This window comes from Dinoponera quadriceps, unplaced genomic scaffold (genome assembly GCF_001313825.1).
Source record: "Dinoponera quadriceps isolate SergipeBrazil2010 unplaced genomic scaffold, ASM131382v1 scaffold3382, whole genome shotgun sequence".
In the NCBI taxonomy this organism is placed as follows: Eukaryota; Metazoa; Arthropoda; class Insecta; order Hymenoptera; family Formicidae; genus Dinoponera; species Dinoponera quadriceps.
Window position 1 is genome coordinate 45739 of NW_014557371.1, and position 17561 is coordinate 63299.

General features: G+C 34.2%; 3 protein-coding genes across 7 annotated transcripts; 1 reads left to right on the forward strand and 2 right to left on the reverse strand.

Moving 5' to 3' along the window:
• Positions 1 to 267: 267 nt before the first annotated feature.
• LOC106749061 (cytochrome c-type heme lyase) lies at positions 268 to 3621 on the reverse strand. The gene is made up of 4 exons (XM_014628120.1): positions 3391 to 3621; positions 2739 to 2970; positions 2282 to 2640; positions 268 to 1799 (listed from the first exon to the last, which is right to left on the reverse strand). Exons 2-4 carry the CDS (start codon positions 2952 to 2954, stop codon positions 1562 to 1564), a joined length of 813 nt encoding a protein of 270 aa, XP_014483606.1. The 5' UTR covers positions 2955 to 2970; positions 3391 to 3621; the 3' UTR covers positions 268 to 1561.
• Positions 3622 to 3732: 111 nt separating this feature from the next.
• LOC106749059 (triokinase/FMN cyclase-like) lies at positions 3733 to 17297 on the forward strand. Of its 5 annotated transcripts, XM_014628111.1 has the most exons (11): positions 9737 to 9930; positions 11021 to 11090; positions 11924 to 12034; positions 12356 to 12444; positions 12956 to 13172; positions 14121 to 14366; positions 14733 to 15122; positions 15257 to 15510; positions 15659 to 15786; positions 16561 to 16693; positions 16769 to 17296. In XM_014628111.1, the coding sequence occupies exons 1-10, from the start codon at positions 9811 to 9813 to the stop codon at positions 16682 to 16684; spliced, it is 1749 nt and encodes a 582-aa protein (XP_014483597.1). In that variant the 5' UTR covers positions 9737 to 9810; the 3' UTR covers positions 16685 to 16693; positions 16769 to 17296. The 5 variants fall into 5 exon arrangements, with proteins under 5 accessions (XP_014483600.1, XP_014483597.1, XP_014483596.1 ...); XM_014628110.1 differs by having other exon boundaries at positions 16561 to 17297; XM_014628114.1 differs by lacking the exons at positions 9737 to 9930; positions 11021 to 11090 and adding an exon at positions 3733 to 3784 and having other exon boundaries at positions 16561 to 17297.
• LOC106749058 (pescadillo homolog) lies at positions 4784 to 7478 on the reverse strand. The gene is made up of 8 exons (XM_014628109.1): positions 7330 to 7478; positions 6981 to 7214; positions 6379 to 6886; positions 6128 to 6264; positions 5791 to 6050; positions 5522 to 5709; positions 5256 to 5443; positions 4784 to 5163 (listed from the first exon to the last, which is right to left on the reverse strand). The coding sequence occupies exons 1-8, from the start codon at positions 7351 to 7353 to the stop codon at positions 4930 to 4932; spliced, it is 1773 nt and encodes a 590-aa protein (XP_014483595.1). The 5' UTR covers positions 7354 to 7478; the 3' UTR covers positions 4784 to 4929.
• Positions 17298 to 17561: the final 264 nt, after the last annotated feature.

Sequence of the window (17561 nt, forward strand, 5' to 3'; positions counted from 1 at the left end):
TGTTAAACAAAATCAATAAGATGCATAATACAGTATATTAATGCCAATGTGAGGACAAAATAGCATGAAAATTATAACTTTGCGTTACGAATAATCCGTTACAATTTGATATGAAGTATATGGTATAAATTTATATTTTTCCTTCTTTGTAATTATGTGGATATTTTTATAAAGAAAATGGTAGATGCTTGTTTATACTATACCAATGAATATAATTCTCCATACTGCCTTTAATACATATATATATATATATATATATATATATATANCTTATAAAGTTAATTACGTTTATTGCACAGAGTAGCATTAAGTATCGTATTTATATGCAAATATCGCCATTTTAACTTAAGATCAGATTCATTCGTTTTATTTTACCGAGATAAATTTTGTATGGTATGATTACTTATTTTTTCATAATTAACTGACCAAATTTCGATCGATGTTGTCTCAAGAAGTTGTGTAAAATTGATCACATAACGTGTACAAAGTCACTAAATTAATCGAAATCTGTAAATTATGTGAATGGCAAGGATGGTAAATAGTTATATGTTGACAATAAAATGATGTACACTTTATGACATAGCAATATCTATCTAATTACTTCTCATTACCATACATACATAGGATGTGTAATTAAATAATTTAATTTAGCGGATTATGAATCAACTGATATTTTATGTGAACGGTTTATTTTAATATCTTATTAACGGATTAGTTTGTAGTGTAGAGTCAGTCCATAATAAAAATGCAAGTCATCTATTACAATTTCCTCACTGTAACGGAGGAAAGAATAGTAATTCTAATAAATAATATAGTCATTACACAAGATATAGAATCTGAGAAACCTCCATCGAAAGTCGATTCATTAATGCGATTTGTAATATAAAACTGTAACTGAGATACGTGTGCATATATATTACTATATATCTGTAAAAACTTTATGATAAATATAAAAGAACATTCGGTAGTGGCAATAAATTCCTAAATTTTTTTGTATTAATGACAACTTATACAATCATAAAGGGAATTTAAGCACTTGAAAGTGAGCTTATAAATTAAATCGATACGATAATTAAAATTCTTTGCATCAACAAGTAAACTTGTAATTAAAAATGGTTAATTTTTAATTTATGCAACATTCTTTACAAATTGTTCGACTCTACACTAACTAGTTTCAATTAATACATAGTGAAGAAAAAAGTATTTTTTATACTTATTAAGTACGTATTTGTACATCATACATTTTTCACTCTATCTTTTTATTTATAACTATAATTTATATAATAGTAATTTATGTAATACGTATTTAAAACATATGTACATATGAATTTCATCTATTACACAGTAATATCTTTAAGATCTATTTTAATGAAAAAAGATTATGATGTACAAACACATTTTTTTGACTCACTTTAATCGTGATATTCTGCAAACTTTTATACATACAATAACGACATCTTAACGCGTAATAAGCGTCACATCATACGCGATCATTTTAAGGCGTTAATTATTTCGATGAAACTTCAAACTAAAATATTTGGTATTAGCGCCGATTTATTAATTACTGTGCATTGGCAGCAGATATTGGTTCATCGTTAGGTTGGTACCTCCATCGCCACCACGCTACTTTCATTCGATCCCAAATATTTTCCCATGAATCCATAGCGGGCCGTACATCGAGTAGTGCAATTGAATAGTTCTCGTAGACTCTATCACCTTCGTAATAATCAATAACGTATCTTACAGATTTTCCACAACGATCCACGACCCAGTCATGTCGATCAAATGGCAGCTTATATCTGAAAAAATATCACTTCATTATATAAGACCCTGCGACAATATAAATTATTTTTTTTAGCTGTTCCAAATTGAATTTTTGTCTTTAGAAATAAGTACAAGTAGCCAAGCGTTGAAAGGAAAAGAAACGAAGCTTCAGTGCAGCTAAAAAACAGGTTTACATGTATTACTTGAAATGTGTAATATTCTAACAAAAATGTTTGATGAGAGCCATTATTTTGTTGCAATTTTCCAATTTCTAGCATATGTTCGCGTGTATCTAAGTTTCGAACTTAAAGTCTATTAACTTTTATTTAAGAGATATGAAAAATCATTTAATTTACTTTTGACTCTACAAAGTATGATATATTAGGAGTAAACTGTCTCAATCATTTATAACTTAAAGCTTACTTATGCTTCGATATTTTTGCAAATAAACTGATTCTACATTAAAGGGATAACTGAGAAAAACTCCATATAGTTTGGAATCATGAAAATAACTCACCCCATCCAATAACGAATACGTGCACGTGGAGAATATTTCTTCGCGTTCCCGGCAAAACTGAGCAATTTAGGACTGCAGCATTCACGTGCATGAAGAGCTTCCCACTTGAGAACCTCCTTCCATGCTTGTTCATTGTTAATATTATGAATTTTTACTATAATCTCCATAATTTGTGGGTTAATATCACTTTCTTCCCATCGCCATCCCTTTCTCAACATAGCATTCCAAAACATCTGTTGAGAAGGATATAACCAGGTTTCATCTCCAGGTTTAGTCGCGTTTGGTATTGTCGATGCTTCTCTATCAGTTGGCAATGAGAACGGTTGACCTGGAGAAGGTTGTTGATTTGCTGGTGGCATCTATAATTATGCATCATTCATCAGTGATTAAGAAAGATTAATATTGTTGGATTAAACAATCTTATTAATTTATAAAATAATTCTTGTACTGTTCATACCATGTTTAATGGATTTATATCACTTGCGTCCATTTTATCTATTGGACATTTGCTGGTATAATCTATAGTATTTAACTGATTTGGTTTGTGCATTGGACATTCTAGCGGTGGATTACTCAGAAATCCTTTCATATTGCTAGGTTTGGCAGCTTGTTCAGATGCTGGTGCTATTACATTAGTGGCTGACACAGATGCCACAGTAAGAACGTTACCCATTTTAATTGACGTTCTTCTATAATGAAGAAAAATAGCAAAAATACTACAAAAGCAAGTGATATGAGTGTTTATAATGTGTAACAGATAATTGGCAAAATTCAATAAAGATTATGCAATGAATACATTCTCTAACATCACACAATATGAAGATATTTGTGCATGAAACACGTTCACAATATATGGCTAACTATCTTTTGTGTTTTCTGTCAAGATTACTGAAAATTATCAGTGATTTCACTTCGCGTGTGTTGACTTTTGACGTATATAATTAACAAAATCGTAATTCTGGCGATTTACGATACGATTACGATCCCTATTTCGCGCCTCGAAGTTTTTCACATAAACATTACATAATGAACGTTAAATGCACGAAAAATCTACGTAAGTTATGCATGATACATATAAGAGAAATGAAATACCTGAATTTTTAACTTACCTAAAATGCGAACACGTAAACCACCCGAATCCAGAATTCGAAGCGTTTGAAATGATTGACTGTGGCAGGAATCGTACGAATAGTAAATGGACAAATTAGATGGTCAATGCATCGCACCTTTTCAGACTCGATACAAACTCTTGCGCCATCTTATAGACCGACGGCAACATTATTTGGATTGATCTCAGAGAAAAACCTAAAAGCAACCACGCCGGCAGCGTTTTCCTTGGTACAGTTTTGTTCGACTGTTTGATACGCCATCTGCATCCACTTTCACGTTGGAACTATTTAGCTACATCCACTTTCTGGCACTGCCGATAACGCTTCGATTTGGTGCGTGTCCGTGCTACGTCCACAATGTCTGTGGATGAGAAACGCGACATCGTGTATGGACGTACGTATATTCTGTTCGAAATGTGCGCATCATTCTTTTCCTTTTACTTGCAATATTGTTATGAAGATATTAGATCTGTTTTTTTTCGCTACACTAAAACTGCACTAGAACTGCACTGAACTGAACTGAACCGCACTGGGAAAGACTAGTACAGAATAGTTCAGTTCAGTGCAAAAGTGCAATGAAGAGGTCTGTTCGTTTTCGCCGCACCGCTGAAACGCTAGAGTGTAGTAAACAATATGGCGCATCACATGGCATTATTTGATTCTTCTGACGAAAAGGATTTTGTTGTAATACAACCACTATTACATAGCAAATTTATTAATAATTTATAATATTATATACCCTACCGATCATAAATTTAAATAAATGACTAAATATAAAATAAATTATCTAAGTAGATTTAATTATAATCTAAGTAGATGCTTCGATTATATTTGCATTTGATTTTTCTGTTTTCTATAACTGCGACACTAGCTTATATTACGTACGAAATAGCGTTCTTTTCTGTTTTCCTATTTGTTCCCAGACAATGTCCAAAATCGGGACATAAGACGTCTTTTAGACGTCTTAAAAACATCTTAAAGACGTCTTAGATTACGACATCATAAACACGACTTCAAGATGTCTAAAAGACGTCTCATGTTCCGATTTTCGACATTTCTGCTGTCTGGGCACAATAACATGTTTTATTATAACAATAATAATTATTATTATTATAATAATATTTCCAATTATACAATAATACTTTTGGGAAATTAAAGTATTGTAAGTATAACCACGAGACGTGTCAATTGCCATAAACAAATTACGATCGCACGTTGGCCCAATTACGTAACGTCACCTTGAAGAAATGCTACTTTGCATTATGGCGAATGCAATACCGAAATCAAGATGGTCAGCGTCCACATCCAATTTTGGTGTTTCATCTATTAGCTCGGTGCGAGTTGAAACCTTGCGCGAAAACCACGTTGCCGTTCAAATTAAGCAAGAAGGGCATAGCGGCCGGAAGGTGTATCTTTTTATTCGAAGGTATAACGAAAAAATCTTGGCATGCGTTTTCTCGTTTCTGACGTCATTAAACAAGGACAGTCATAGCGGTTACGCCGGAGTCTTAACAAATGATTGTTATTATCTGTATATTATTATGCCGCCTTCGTTTCTCTCTTCTTGTTGTCATCATGGATACGCCTTTTCTTCCGCAGAAGCCAGACTGCTTTACGCCTCTCTTCTCGACTCTTCATCATACTTCTGTATAGGTTTCGATGTTTCTTTTTGATCATCTTCTCCCTAAGACGATACTCCTGCTTCTGCCGTTGGGCTTCCTCCCATGGATTTTCCTTTGTGATCTCACCAACCTTCACCATCATCTTTTTCTTCTGCAATTTTATATACATATACAAATTAATAGTATTCTCTTTTGTTTTATCAATCTTTAAATTACGATTACGAAAAGTCGTGATGATAAAACCTTTTGTAATTGGGCCTGTTTCTTCTCGTTTTCAACAGGGGTCTGTACATCATCATCGGCATCTTCTTTATCTTCCTCAGTTTCTTCGTTACTTTCTTCACTTTGGTCGTCATTATCACTTTTCTCTTCTTCATCTTCGCTCTCCTCTTCATCATCATCTACTGCTTTTTTCTCTAAATCTGTTTCCACTGAAAATCCAAATATAAGTTACATTGAATTATGGCTTTTAGAAATGTATGTGTACTTATTCAAGATAAAGACCCTACAATCATTTAGTTTATAATCAGGATCCATTAAAGCACGTTCTTCCGGTGGGATATAAGTCTGATCTTGTTGTGCGTCTGTGAACGGCGAGAGATGAGGAGGAAGAACAGCACCCATTAAATATTTCTCAACGGGTAATAATTCCTTTGAGTTCACACTGTCGAAAATCCACTGCGGTTGTACGTAAAATCTAGAAAGGTTATATCAGTACCTCCAAAAGAAACATATGTTTGTCGGAAAACATCAAATGTAACACATGCACGTGTTGTACCTCGATATGTATTGCTTATCCATTTGGGGCCTATCTACAATCTGATGAGTTATCGTTTCGTCTTCCTCATCGAAAGTAGCACCAATGAAAAGTGATTTATTCCAAGATACCTCTCCACCGAAGCAACGTATGATAAATACGAGCGGTTCCCTAGGTACCTCTCTATTTATAAAAATTTTCTTGCCACTGAACAAGGTTTTCAACTTTCGTATTTTCTCAGCTTCCACTCTAGCAGCTTCCATCTTGGAAGAGTCTGCCTCCTAATGAATATATTTTCTTAATGATCTACGTAAATGTAACACATATATAAGTAAAAAGATTAGTTGCTTAAACTTACATTTGAGAAATTATCGATCTCCGTTTCTTCATCTTGAACAGCCTGTGAAGGATTTAAACTGACCAATGATACATTCAACGCACTTATTCTTTCTGATGCAAATGCTTCTTCATCAACCAGTGCTTTTTCCAAATTTCCTATAAAGGAACATTAAAATAAATATATGTAAATATAAATTATAAAGAAATAATAAGGAAAATAACGTAGTAAAAAATAAAATGATTTTAAGTTAATTTCATATGTAATCTTACCAATATTAGTAAATTTGGGAGGATAATGCAAATTAAGACTGTGATATAGTCTGTAATTCACAAAACCAAGCATCACAATATAAAATTCCACAAATGTAGACATAACTTTGAAATCGACTTCATTCTTTGCTTGAGGTTCAAAACAAAAATGATGTGGCACTATCCATGTTACAGTTTGCCCTCCTAGTTCTGCCTGATAATAATATCCTTTGATGGATACAAATACTTTACGTAATGCTTTAGCTGCAATTACAGCATGAAGAAATTCAATTGTCAATCTTCTACATAATAATGATTGATCTCTTGGAATATGAGGTAATGATGGAAATGTGCTAAATAAAAAGCAAAGGGTCAGACAGTCATCTAAATCTCGCAGAGCATCTATAAATGTTGGATAACGTTCTTTAACTATGTGATCCAGTTTTAACGTAGGATGGTTGTTTAAATATCTCCTCACTTTGGCAAAATCTCTCATTGCTTTTGCCCTTCCAATTTTCCTGTTGAATATCTATCAAAATATAAATTGTTGTATAACAAAAGTAATGATAATTGTCAAGTATAGAAATATAAATATTCAATTTTAATAGGCTGCTGTTTCATACCTTATAATCTCGTAGTTTTAATAGGATTGGCTCATGCATCAGAAATTGAATATCTTTCTTATGGTATAAAGTCTTAATACCAGGTTCCCCCTTCTGTGCCCTTTTACGGTTACGTGGTTCCCGCGGATATATGCCTTTTAAAATGCATACTTTACGAAAATCGTTTAATGTTAACTGCAATTTTCTGAGGGCGGCTCTCCTTGTTATAAACTGTGCTCCCTCGCCAACCTGATACTGTAAATTAATGATGCCGATTTTAATACGTAGTAGCATTATTCAATTGATAAAATATTAATACAACGAATGTATATACAGAAGAAATGAAGAAAAATTGATTCATATCTCTTACCTTCTTTTTGCCTCTCACAACCATTTTGATATATTTCAACCTTATGCCTAAATATTAAAATGTACGAAGTATGTTAAATTCACAAAAAACAATACCACACGTGTCTAAATGCAGAGAGAATCGCGCATGAGAGCGGCCACGCCGGCGTTTTCCTTGATAACGTTTCACTGTTTGATACGCCATCTACATCTACTTTTACGTTCGAACTATTTCGCTGCATTCACTTTCTTACACGGTGGATATATCCCCAAAATAACATTTGTAATCGATTCAGCATACTTGTAAAACTGGACGAACACTTTTCTCTTACTCGAATAATCAATAAATAGTCGCAAAATTAATTTGACACGGAACCTTCTTTTCCAACCTCTTTTCTCACGATTTTGTCAATGTTGATTTTACGATTATTTGATTATTGATTGACGACTATTGATTAAACAAAGACGGTCACATCGACTATTCCGGAGCTTTAAGTAAAATGAATATTTGACAATAAAAGAACATTGAAATAAATAATGAAAAGTAAGATTTGGTTCGCATGTATAGATATCATACTGTAATTTGTATATTGAGCGCGGGCGTATCAGACAGCACATTGGTCTGTGTTATATTGAAGTTTCCCAGTGGTGGTTCGCCTCTCGGTGGAACCAAAATATTTTCATAAGCTCATGTTCTCCTCTTCGATGTACTGGCAATCTATCAAGAATATCTCTGACAAAAAAGCCTCACAAAAATTGCCGTTCTGAATCGGCGTTAAAATTGTAGGTTCCATATAGTTATGTACAATATCTACGTACGCACCACACTTTTATGCGAATGAGGTTCGGACAACGTGAAAAGACGTTCAAAACCAAGATATATATATATATATATATATAATATGTATATTATCGGAATGAGTCCATTTAAAGTATTATAAGCTGTTATCTCTGAAAATACGCATCGGAAAAAAATTGTTAAATGAAAACGAATATTTTATAAGATATTTTATATCTTATGCTGAGAAAGATCTGAATAAAATGTATATCTTGGAAAATATTCACTTTCCGATGATCTTACTCGGATATTTTACGCAGGATAAACCGAAGAATCGATAGTGTTAAACAAATTATATTTTGTTTACAAAATTCATGACGACCTTGATATGACCTTGTCATATCTATCCAAAGTTAAATTAACATCCCTATTTTTTTCTCTTCTTCAAATAACTTTTATCTAAAAGGTTTTTTATTATTATACGTATTTTCAGAGAAGAGCGCGAGCGTGGCATGGTAGACAGCGCACTAGTCTACTATGCTTAGAGGTCCGGGTTCTATCCTCGGCAGAACCAGAAAAATTTTCTCATACGCTCGTAGCTCCTCTTCCGGTGAGCTTGGCAAAAAGCCACCAAGAAAAGTAGTATAACCACACATGCCGGGAAAACTTCTCTCCAACTGCCGTTCGGAACCGGCGTTAAACTGTAGGTCCCATATGCATGTGTACAATCTGGGTGCGCACCACATGCATATGTAAAAGAGAAGAAAGTAGGCCAAATCTCAGACATGATGAGAGTAGTGCCATGGATGATGATGATTATTTTCAGAGAAAGTAGCATGTAACGCTTCAAATAGCCCCCCACCCTGTATGTATATCTTGTACGTAGCAGGCAAAATGTACGAGGGCAGTCCGATAAGTACTTTAGCCTACAAAAGAAAAACGAAAATTTTGGAAAAGTGGCGATTTATTTCTCAACATAGTCTCCTTTCAGCTCGATACACTTGACCCAACGATGCTCCAATTTCTCTCTAACCTATCTGAAAAATACGTTTTCTCGAAGTCTGCAAAGTAGACCTCCGTGGCGGCGATGACCTCCTCATGAAAGCGGAAAGGATGATAAACGCATTGGGAACCATACGGCACGTTTATTGGCGGCCAATGTAATCTTATCTTTGTTACAATAGCGCTTGCCCGAAGTCCGTCTGTTTCCCAATCATATAATTAAAAAGAGAAATTCGTAATTTCCGAGACACCTAGGACGTAACAATACTTTTCCTTCATACATAAAATGCTTCTGCATACGTGTGTAAACGACTATTTCTTTTTATACCTTAAACTTATATTAAAATACTTTGATCACACACACACACACACACATACACATTAGTTAATTATATATATTTTATGTCTAACCTTGTTTTGTTTAAAGCCAGCGACACACGCGAAGCTTGTTTTTATGCTGGATTGCTCGCTGGATAGAAATATTGCGTTCTGATTGGTGCATTTCCAAAAACGAATGACAATACATCAATCAAAACGCAGTATTTCCAACAACATTTTAAATGTAAAGCGCTTCTGTCGCTTCTGTCCTTGAATTCTCGTTTATCAGGCTGCATACGTCATACGATAACTTAGAACCCTGAAGCGGAGGTCAGTAGTTTATGGACCTCGGCGGAAGATTCATTCGTTCAACACGTCGCTTAGTGTTTCCATTTAATAGAGACGATGTCCAAGAATTTCATCAATTCGATACAGGATGCTGTGCCCGAAACATTATCAGGATTATGTTATACTTATCCGCAATTAAAATACGAACCATCGCACAACGTTGTACTGTCGTCAGATGTATGTATGTTCGGTTTGAACTCTTTTTTTTTTTTTTTCGACATAATTCGGAACGCAACTAATAGTATGATGGGAGAACATGAAAAAACCAATCGAAAACAAGTTCTCAAATCGTTTTGCAATCATGTACATTTTCACTTGCTAATTACACTTGACAGTGAAGTAAGCTATTATCTAACAGTGATCGTTATATTTGACCAATAGCGTATCGAGAGCTTTTGGTAGCCAAGCGCGTTTATTCCTTTCTTTGGCGTTTCTATAAATAAGTCAACAATTTGAATAATTTATATCGCGAATAAAAAACTCCCTTTGAGAACGAAAGTAAAAATACAACCGTAGAGCACAATATTTCGATTATTAACAGAGACCTAATAAGTGAGGTATATTAAATTGGATTTTATGCGGATTTTATAAACATTGCGATACAATAATTTATAAATGTTTTTAAATTGTTATTCAATAATACTTCTAAATGTTAAAATCGTAGTATAGAAATATTGAGCGCGAGCGTGGCATGATAGGCAGCGCACTATCTATGTGTCTCAGACAAATTTTATCATACGCTCGTCGCTCCTCTTCGGTGGTCTGGCAAACCATCAAGAGTATTCCCATGCCACGAAAACTTCTCTCCAACTGCCGTTCGGAACCGGCGTAAAACTGTAGGTCCCATATGCATGTGTACAATCTGTGCGCACCACATGCATATGTGAAGAGAGAGAAGTAGGCCCAGGCCCCAACAGAGGGCTGTAGTTGCCAAGTAAGAAGAAGAAGTATAGAAATATGATTTGTAATGCTTGGATCAAATATTGTTAACAATGATGTTGTACATAACATTAATATATTTGAATATAAACTATATATTTGAAAGTTATATGTTATAAAATATCACTGTAATAACGTTAATGATTTCTTGCTTACTGGGGAATTATTTTACATATTCGAAACTTTATAATACTTTTAGTAACATATTATTTTAAATTTTATATCTTCATGCCTTTTTATATTTTCTTTGCTCAAGCTGTCGAACATGATTGAGAAGATACTTTTATAAAATTAATTCTCAAAATAAAAATTTTTCCCTCTCTTTCAGTATGAAAGTCGTACAGACAAAGTAGCGTTGGTTTGCGGCGGTGGTAGTGGACATGAGCCATTTGCCGCGGGTAATTTATTTGTATTATTTTTGCTTATTTACTTGATACCTTGTGTAGAGCAAATTACGTACGAGGATGGTTTGAAGAGTATTTTGATTTGGGTGCTCATAGAGGACATAAGCAATAACTGTATATACGGTTATATAGTTCCTTTTCTTGTAATAACCCTCGCGAAATTTCAAGTCATTCTGTCATTAATTCTGTTAACGTACGTTCTGGAAGCCTGAGAGTGGCTGTCATGTCAGAAACTATCGATAAAGTCTATGATATGATATAGTTTTGTCCGACAGGCGAGTAAAAGTGCGCAAGATCGCAGAGATACCATCTCAACTGAACGAATTTATTTCATTTTATATGAATTGGATATGAAAAAAGATAGGTTTTTTCGCAAGATGGGTGCCGCGTTTGCTCACTGCAGAACAAAAACGAACTTGTACTCTATAAGCGCGTAATATTCCTAGAATATTATATGAGTATTATTATAATTTCCTAGAATACTATATGAATATTATTAAATATTAAAATAATATTCTTATAATATTCTAAGAATGTTATGTTATATTTCTTTAATATTATAGGAATGTTCTATTTATATTATACGTCCATTTTACATAATATTTTCGGCATATTATAAAAATGTTCTCAGAATATTGAAAAAATAAAATAATATATATATTTTCGATGGGATTATGTTGAATAATAAAATACTTTATGAAAGATTGTTCTCTTTAATATCAAACTAAGTTACTCTTCAAGCCACCTTCGTAGATCAACGTATGAATATCTTCCAATTTCGATGTAAACGTATTTTTTATCTGCGACAGCGTTGCTTTTTTTTCCAGGCTTTGTTGGAGACGGCATGTTGACGGCTTCTATAGCGGGATCCATTTTTGCAGCTCCACCATCTACTCACATCACATATGCTCTTCAGTGCGTTGGAAAAGCCAATAAAGGTTTCCTTTTCTCGAAATAAAACAGTTTTCTCAAATGTGTTTGAACGACTTAAGAATGCCCATTTCTTTCTAATTTGTTTTCTACCCAGCGAGAAACGAATCATCGAATCGACGTCAATTCGACGTCGATTAAATATTAATTTCTTGCTGGGTAAATACTGGTAACACATTTTATATTAAATGGTCCAATTATCATAGCCTATATATCTGAATATCAGGAGTAAAAGTGGAATTCACATTTTCTTTTAATGCTGAGAAAATTTTTAAGGGATTTGTATTGAACGTAAGCAATCCCAGTATCTTATTAGTGTCTCTTTTCAGCTGGTGTTCTAGTTGTGGTGCCTAATTATACGGGGGATTGTCTGAATTTCGGCATAGCCATCGAAAAGGCTCGGCAGACGGGCATCAAGGTAAATTAAAAAGTATTCTCTGTTCACGCTCTGTAAAAACAAGTCATTTTCGAGACACACTAAAATTGTGTGTGTGTGCGTGCACGCGTGCGCGCGCGTGTGTGTGTGTGTGTATAAAAATTAAAACAGAAATTTAGGAGAGGGGGAAGAAAAGACCTATTAGATGTATAAATTAATTGTTTTTGCCATAATTTTGATATTCATTTATTTAAAAAAACGAATAATTACCTACTCTTCAAAGTAATCTCCCTCACTTTCTATGTATTTTCGCTATCTCTCATTTCAGTTTGAATAAGTGCCGTAGTCGATTTAATGTAGGAGCCGAGAATTAATTTACACACTTAATAATTCATTTTTTGAAATCAACATTTTATTCTTTGCTAAGACACGCGTGAGTGCGTGTTTTAAGAAGAATTAAAGAGGTCTGATCTGTGTAAAAATATTTCATATGTATTATCATAATTATATATTTACAATGATATTAATTTGTTATTTCTTTATGTGATAACAGGTGGAAGAAATAATTGTTGGCGATGACTGCAGCATTCCGGAAGGTGAACAAGGTATTGCCGGTAAACGCGGCCTGGTGGGCATGCTGTTCGTTATCAAAATCGCGGGTGCTCTTGCCAAGAGAGGATCATCTTTGAACGAAGTGGTAGAAATCGCGCGACATGTTTCGCAAAATACGGCAACGTATGGAATCGGGTTAACCGCCTGCGCTATACCAGGTACATCTCTTATCGTCGTGCATGATAATCCGAATGAATTAACATTTATATTTTAAATAATATATTTTAAATAATCCAGAAAATGTGTTCCCTTTTATTATATAGCACTATGAAATCGGGGCTTAGTTCTTTATGGTCTCATACCGAAAATTTGATTTGAATGAACCTATTGATAATTTTCCAGCAAACATGACGTGATAATAACGTCATCATGTTTGCTAGGAAATTATGAATAGGCTCATTTAAATCAAATTTTCAGTATCAGACCATGAAGAGCCAAATATTGATTAATGCCGAGAAAATTAATAGTACCGTATAATAAAAAGAAATAAATGCAACAATTATATTGATATAAATCGAATCTTATACATTGTCAGTATTTCAATTTAACGTCCAGATGTTTCGGCCGACTTCGACCCTCTTCAGTAGAAAGAATGACAAAAAAATTCATATACAATTGTAAAATTTAAATTAAAATATTGACAATATGTAAGATCCGACTTATGTCAATATAATTGTTGTATTTATTTCTTTTTATCTTATGACATTATGAAATCTGTGCTTAGCTCTTCATGACCTGATACTGACAAGTTTATATTTTAATTTTTAACGTTTTTTTTTTTTTTTGAGAAAACCAACGACCGATTTTAACTATTACATCCAAATGAAGCATGAGCAACAGTAAAATTATAGTTTAAAGTTTCAGAAAAAACAAGTCGTTTTTCCTATATTTCGTGGATTTCTCCGGTTTCTGTCTCAAAGATACAAGAATTCTTTTAAAAAGATTCACGCGTGTTCGGTTAAAATCTACTACATTTACTGTTTTTAAGGAGGTAAGAAATAAAAAAATCTGTGGAAAATTTGGGAAAAAATATTTTTTTCTATAATTTTAAAACTATAAGTAAAAAATCTGGAGAGATATTTAAAGGGCAAAATATCGCTTTGCAGGTCAAGAATTGATGTTCCAGCTTGCACAGGATGAAGTAGAATGCGGAATGGGTGTACACGGAGAGGCGGGTTACGAGAGAATCAAGCTCGGGACTGCGTCGAAATTGGTGTCAATGATGTTGGAGCGCATTTGCGAGACTTTAGCTTTGGCCGCCAACAACTCAGTCGCCGTAATAGTTAACAATTTCGGCGGCTTAAGTCAATTGGAGCAAGGGATCATCGTTCATGAGGTTGTGAACCAGCTTCGTGAGTAACTTGGTCTCGGTCTTCTTCTTCATTGTGCGCGTATTATTTCGCTGTGACACACGTGCGAATTCTGATAAAGAACTGTTTATCGAAATAGCCAGCTGGCCAAATCTATATATGCAAAATTGGCTGTAATATCTTCCGTAAATTTTGTCGGCCTTATAACTTGTATCGTCCGATCAGATGTAAAAAGTAATAAGAAAACATGCAAACGAAAAATGTCGAATTAACGGCTGTTTTGCTATCGCTACTATAATATTGATTATTCAAATTTTTTCTTTTATATTTTCACTTTCAAAAATCGATGAGGGGCTCGCTGTGTCCTCTCCTTGTCGAATACTAGGATATTTATACCTCTTGTTGCAGGATACAGGAGTATAAACGTTATTCGCGTTTATTCGGGCACGTTGATGACATCGTTAAACAGCTCCGGCGTACACGTAAGTTTGCTGAAGTTAAATGAAAATCATGAAAATATGTTCGTCGAATATCTTGACGACATAACGGCAGCGCCTTGTTGGCCGAATCGCAGCTGTAACGTCCCTTCGACCGCCATCCGCGCCCCATCTGAAGACGCAACGAGAGAGATAGCGGGGAAGATAGGAATATCATTGAACACGCAAGAACAATGCTTGACGAAATTATGTTTGGAAAACGCGTGTGTGGCTATCAGCGACAATGAGGAGTATCTCAACGAACTGGACCGCGGTTGTGGAGACGGAGATTGTGGGTCGACGATGAAAAGACTCGCCGACGGTAAAATACTTAACGATATGTGCGCGTTCCATCGTTTCCTCTTTATTCAACTGGATGTACACAGATCCGTTCATTTATCATCAATTAAATGCTGTATTAATTATGTATGTTTATTGATACACACAATTCTCCAGGTGTCTTGAATAATTTGAATAAGCTGTCCTTATCACATCCAGCAACATTGTTATCGGAAATAGCGAGTATAGCGGAAACATGTATGGGCGGAACTTCTGGAGCTCTATATTGTTTGTTTTTCACGAGCGGTGCAAAAGAACTGGCGTTATGCAGACATGGGGAAGATAAGCGGCGCATGTGGTTTCTTGCATTCTACAGTGGCTTAAAATGTTTAGAGAAATACGGAAAAGCAAAAGTTGGAGACAGGACTATGGTTCGTATCCTTTTTTGTGCATTTTTAAAGCACAGTAAATCAGAAAGTATCTACACATATCATTCTTCTCACACATAAAAAATAATATACATTTGTATTTTTTTTTATACGAATATTAAAGAATATATTCTCAATTGTATACATTTAGATCGATACGATGGACGCTGTGTGCACGATGTCAAGGAAAATATTAAATGAACGTGCGAGTGATTTTTACGAAAAAATTGTTACAGCAGCGTGGGAAGGATGCAATTCTACGAAAAACATGAGACCCAAGTAAGTATAAATCGTAATGGATCAAGCATCATTTATAATGTTGTATTTCTAATTGAATAATCCCTAGTAAAGCACAATTCACTGACGATACATTGGTCCAATATTGGTTATATTGGCATTGGGAGGTACATTGAGTGAATTTTGCCCGATATAAAATCAATCAGACAGCCAAATCTGCAAGAGCAGATTTTACGTCGTATCTGCTGAAATAAATTTTGTCGACAGCCTGCTGGCAGAAATATAATAGGATTTGTTTGCAGAGCATGATAAGAGATTAATCTATTACTATGCTCTGCCAGCTCAAATCTTGTTATATTTCTGTTAGCAGGCTGTCGACAAAATTTACAGCAGATATTACGTCTGCTTCTGCTGATTTGGCTATCTGACTGATTTTATACCGAGCAACCAACTCTAGTAAACAAGAAACATTAAATCAATCTTTCGAAACATTGATTTTATATGGAAACATTTTGACATAATATTTTATAAATGTTCTTAAACTGTTATTTGGTAATGTAATATTCCCAAATATTAAAATCATATTATATAAATATTATTTTTAATATTTCAGTTAAATATTGTTAACAATGACGTACACAGCATTAAGAACTACACATTTGAAAACGTTATAAAATTATAATATATTATAATAATTATTATAATAATGTTGTGTTAATGATTTCTTGCTTACTGGGATGTACTCTCAATGAATGCCAATATAACCAATATTGGACCAACGAAATGCGCTATTAGAGATGTTTCTCTGTTTTATAGAGCGGGACGCGCAAGTTACGTAAAACAAGCCCAGTACTTGACAAAAACGGACGCGGGATCGTATGTCGCGGCAATATGGATCACAACTATCGCAGAAACAATGTGTTCGGCAATGTGTACATAATTTCGTTAAGTGTGTTCAACGATATTCCTATCTTCTCCTTTATCTTTCTTGTCTTCTCCGCTATCTTTCTCGTTGCGTTTTCAGATGGAGTGCGGATGGCGATCGAAGGAATGCTACATGTGCGACTCGGCCAATGAGGCGAATAGAAATCACGACGCGAACGTATATAAAATAATTTTTTTTCTCTCGCATAAGTAATAAAACAACTAAGAAACAATAATTTGTCACTGGTCGATTTATCACAACTTCTAGTATTTTTTTGTAAGGGAATATAATTGTGAAATATTATTGTAATTATTACTGTAATTCGTTTTAGCGGACCCTTCAACATTACTGCAATATCTCAGTAAAATTGCAGTAATATTTTTGCTATATTACATTGTATTATTGCAATGGAAATATGACGTTGCTGTGTGACATTGCCGTGCTATATGGGTTAAAAATCCCGTCGAATTTGTCGATTTGCAATGCGTTGTGGTCACCGAAGCTGCGTTTCAATATTTATTGCTAATACTGAAAATCTTGTAGTTCATGTTACGTATATGTATATATATATTATAATATACATGTTATGTATATTATAACTTCTCAGTACTGTCAGCAAATATATCTGAATATAAAAAATATAAAGAATGGCGGAACACAATTTGAACGTATTTGAAAAACGCTAAAAAAAATGGCGTTCGCTCACTGAACATGATGAAAATGCGCGTACTGATCACGTGCGTTCAGCGAAAATTTCTCCAACAGTTGCACAACCGTTAAGCGGGGCCTACAACGAGAATTTAAGGCGAACGACTTAAGAAACTGACCGATCATGTTCGAAATATAGAAAAAAAGTCAATCATGATTGGTCAATTTCTTAAATCTTACATCT

What these genes read in the sequence shown, in the direction of transcription:
- LOC106749061 (XM_014628120.1), bottom strand. Translation starts at nt 2,954, where the DNA reads ATGGGTAACGTTCTTACTGTGGCATCTGTGTCAGCCACTAATGTAATA. An exon ending in ATATAAATCCATTAAACATG is followed by an intron (nt 2,641 to 2,738) that starts GTATGAACAGTA and finishes GCATAATTATAG; the next exon opens with ATGCCACCAGCAAATCAACA. An exon ending in CGTATTCGTTATTGGATGGG is followed by an intron (nt 1,800 to 2,281) that starts GTGAGTTATTTT and finishes ATATTTTTTCAG; the next exon opens with ATATAAGCTGCCATTTGATC.
- LOC106749058 (XM_014628109.1), bottom strand. Translation starts at nt 7,353, where the DNA reads ATGGTTGTGAGAGGCAAAAAGAAG. An exon ending in TTGTGAGAGGCAAAAAGAAG is followed by an intron (nt 7,215 to 7,329) that starts GTAAGAGATATG and finishes ATTAATTTACAG; the next exon opens with TATCAGGTTGGCGAGGGAGC. An exon ending in AACAGGCCCAATTACAAAAG is followed by an intron (nt 5,164 to 5,255) that starts GTTTTATCATCA and finishes ATAAAATTGCAG; the next exon opens with AAGAAAAAGATGATGGTGAA.
- LOC106749059 (XM_014628110.1), top strand. Translation starts at nt 9,811, where the DNA reads ATGTCCAAGAATTTCATCAATTCGATACAGGATGCTGTGCCCGAAACA. An exon ending in ACGTTGTACTGTCGTCAGAT is followed by an intron (nt 9,931 to 11,020) that starts GTATGTATGTTC and finishes CCTCTCTTTCAG; the next exon opens with TATGAAAGTCGTACAGACAA. An exon ending in CTCGGCAGACGGGCATCAAG is followed by an intron (nt 12,445 to 12,955) that starts GTAAATTAAAAA and finishes ATGTGATAACAG; the next exon opens with GTGGAAGAAATAATTGTTGG.